Raw genomic sequence first — 3,653 nt, 5'->3', positions numbered from 1 at the left:
TTAGACCACCCCGGCCCTTGTATATTGCTGCTAAAGTTCCACAAATCAACCTGCGTTTGTGGAACACGCGCGAGTTTGTGGGATAAGTTCTCTTCTGATTGGTCAGTTGTTAAGCTCGATTGACACTCCCGAAAGATTCATTTCTTAACGAAGGGAAACTATGCCTAAGCAGCCGACGATTCAAATGCGACACAACGATACGCCATGCGACAAAAATAGTTTTCAAAAACATAGCAAACACATTCATCTCAGAAATTATTGCTCAATGCGTTTCCACCTGGATATCCCCGGTACTTAAGCTTTCTTGCACAATGAGCCACTTCTTTCGCTGTGTGTTCAGAGCCATGATGCCAATTCACAACCTTTCGTTCCAAACCATTGACATCCCAACAAGTACCAATTTATAACCGTAGCGGAGGGATGTACAACATTCTTTGATACAACCAGCAGTCGGTCACGGTCAATCAGTTGGAAGCATAAAACCTCCCACGAAGCCCACTCCAATGTCACTACATATAATTATTATTGTTACTAGATGTGCTAGAATAATGCTGAAAGTTTTCTCTTTTCAGAAATGTCAGAAAGTCTATCATCACTTTTAGAATGTCCGTTATGTTTCGAATCTTTTAATAACCGTGAACGGTTACCAAAGATGCTGTCATGTCAACACACAGCCTGTCTAGAATGTTTACACAAAATCGTCGGCAAAAGGACAAATTTCGTGTGTCCCACCTGTCGTTCTGAGTATAAGGTTCCTGACGATGGTGTCAAGGCCCTTGCGAATAATCTCACAATAATAAGTATGATGCAACACGTGACTCAAAAACAACGCAGACTATCACAAATAAAGGTTTTCAACGTACAGGCTCTGAAACGTAGCCTTTTATCCAAGATTCAGAGTCTTAATTTCAAACTATCCAAGCTGGATCCGATAGCAGAGGTGATATCGAGCAAATGCCAAGATCAAAAATCTATGTTGAAGTCAATTGATGACTGCTTCCAAAGAATCTACCTTGGCTTGGAGAAACGACGAGAGATTTTGAGAAGTGATGTGAACGCGTACTTCGAAATTGTAAATGACGCCCTGCTTAAGGTTTCAACGATTGAAGAAACAAAGAGGAAAGTAGTGACCTTTTGTTCGACAGCTGTAGACTTGATGGAAGGAAGTAATGATCCTTCGGCAAAGGAGCTCACATCACTTTTACAAACGGCTACTGATTTTCTTCCTACGATTGAAGAATTAAACCGCCGGATAATGGATGTAAACTCAAGTGTTAAAGGGTCCAAGGAGTCGATTGTATTTTCAAACGTTATGGAAGAATCTCTGGTTTCTCAGATCAACTACCTCGGTAGAATTCAGGATCAGAATATGCATGAGTCAACTACGGCACCTTCGCCGAACATCATAGAGAAGTTTATACAGCCGACTAAGGACATTGCAACCGAACCAAATGAGGCCGTATCAAAACCGAGTGACGATGTAGTGAAAAAGGTTGGACAAATCGAACAAACGAAAGAAAATGGACATGTCCATCTAGAAACAAATGGTATCAATGAAGCTAAAGGACGTCCATGGGATCATGTTGCTGAGTCAGGTGGCGAAGCTGAGGTTGTCCAGAAATTGTCTGCTTTAAAAGTTGTACTAAACGAGAGACCAGTCAACTACAAATGGAGCGACGAGGAGCCGCTCACTTTTGGCCTGAGGTATTTCAACACGTTGGAAGAGGGGCCACTGGATTTAGCTTTAATTCGCAATGGGACGACAAAACAACTTGCAGTTACGACGGAGTTTAGTCAAACTATCAGTGTCTTCGACGAAAAACTGTACCTTAAAAAGCCACTCGGCGAACCCTGGTTTGGTCACGTTCGCGGATTATGCACAGATGATCGAGGAAGACTAGTCGCCGTCACTAACATTGGCGATGTTCTTCTATTCGACAACTGCTCTACGGAACGAGTAAAACGTATCTACTCAGTCTACCAAGGCGCTATTCACTCAGATTACGCAAGCACTAAGTGCGGAATTGCCATATCTAGTAGGCGAATTCTGTATCTCGGTAACGATGGGGACGGCTGTGTTGATGCTATTCGAGGCAAGAATGGTAAGCTCATTAGAAAAATCGGCAAAAACCGGTGTATGGAGCCAAGGGGTATCGCGTTGACGAGCGATGAGAGGATACTAATAGCTGACGCGCGTAACCACTGCGTGTGGTTGTATGCAAAAGACGGACAGTGTGTTAGAAAGTATGGTAGACAAGGGAAGAATATTGGCGAGTTATCAGAACCGTGGGGAGTTGACGTGGACAAGGACGGTAACGTAGTGGTAGCCGACACCGGAAACCATCGTATCCAGATATTTGATAAAGGCGGCGCCAGCCTGGCAACTATAGGCGAACACGGCAGTTTGACCGGACAATTTGACTGGCCTATGTCGGTAACTGTGACGATCAATAGAAAGATTATTGTATGTGATAGTGGAAATTATAGGATACAAATACTGTAGGTAGGCCTACGGCTTGTGTCGAATATACTTAACTTGTTGTTGACATTCTAATCGTTTGTCAATGAGTCTTTGTACACAAAACCTAATTGGAAGATCATTTTTAACATAATATGTCCGTTGTGGCACGCGTTTATTCGATGTGCATTGAAGAATATCATGTAAAATATTGTAAACAATGTTAAGAAAAACGATATGGCAATGTAAATATTATTTATTGCTGTGTTTAGAGTATGAAAATCATGTTGTCATATTGCTAATCATGTTCATAAAAAGGAAAATTGTATAGAAAATAATGTACAATTGCATGGTCATTTTTGTGACTATTTCTACCTATCATCATTCAGCCGGGAAAACATTGTGTCGCACGACGGTCATACGACCGTCCGTCATTATAGACGAATCTATCTCCACTCTGCGAGCGCTTTACAATACCACGTCGATTGGTTATCGTCGGTGATAGACTGAACGGATCGTCATTTAAAAACAAAAACAAAACAAAAAGATCCCTTGTACGCACCATTGGAGCGCACTTCCTTGTGTTGCGTTTTTATGCGATCATGAGCGCAGATCATGGGGAGCCTAGGGACGTGGAACACGTTCCACCACATTTTTAAGGGGGTTTGATCCCCCACTTTTTCACCGCAAAGTAATTTCATAATTTAAAAAGATGCCTGGAAATTGTTGAAATGAATTGCATCAATGACCCAGGTTTTAACGAAAGAGCGCTGACAGTACAGCCAGGGAACATGATGATGAATTTTACTATTATAAGAGTGACATTTCCGACCATGTACTATCAAGGGTGTGGACTCACGACTGCCACCCACCCCCCTCCCCCAGTCAGCATTTCAAAACAGTCCTGCGCCCTTGCATCCGATCGCGTCGGCCAAATAACGTCGGCAGTGTATTCAGACTATTTGTTACTTTTATTGATACACTACAGACACTTCACATCGTGTGTGTAGGGCTGATAATTAGTCGTGGGTAGGCCTGTCGTAATAATTAATGAACAAGTAAGGACCTTTGTCGAATAAGGGCGCTCTGTAAAATGCACCGCAGTGCTTATAGCGATATATTCTATTTTGAATAATGTCGCGGTACTTTATCAAAATTACGTAATTATTGCATGCCCAACGTGCCTTGATGTTTT

General features: G+C 42.2%; 1 protein-coding gene across 1 annotated transcript; it reads left to right on the top strand.

Annotated features, from left to right (window-relative positions):
- The first annotated feature begins 231 nt into the window (after nucleotides 1-231).
- Nucleotides 232-2,574, top strand: LOC117107550 (tripartite motif-containing protein 2-like). The gene has a single exon (XM_033249252.1). The coding sequence runs from the start codon at nucleotides 575-577 to the stop codon at nucleotides 2,501-2,503; it is 1,929 nt and encodes a 642-aa protein (XP_033105143.1). The 5' UTR covers nucleotides 232-574; the 3' UTR covers nucleotides 2,504-2,574.
- Nucleotides 2,575-3,653: the final 1,079 nt, after the last annotated feature.

Source organism: Anneissia japonica, unplaced genomic scaffold, assembly GCF_011630105.1.
Source record: "Anneissia japonica isolate Jap-2015-1 unplaced genomic scaffold, ASM1163010v1 scaffold287722_len911783_cov160, whole genome shotgun sequence".
Classification (NCBI taxonomy): domain Eukaryota; kingdom Metazoa; phylum Echinodermata; class Crinoidea; order Comatulida; family Comatulidae; genus Anneissia; species Anneissia japonica.
The sequence above is the reverse complement of the archived record's forward strand: the minus strand, read 5'-3'. Positions and strand labels throughout refer to the sequence as shown.

What these genes read in the sequence shown, in the direction of transcription:
- LOC117107550 (XM_033249252.1), top strand. Translation starts at nt 575, where the DNA reads ATGTCAGAAAGTCTATCATCACTTTTAGAATGTCCGTTATGTTTCGAA.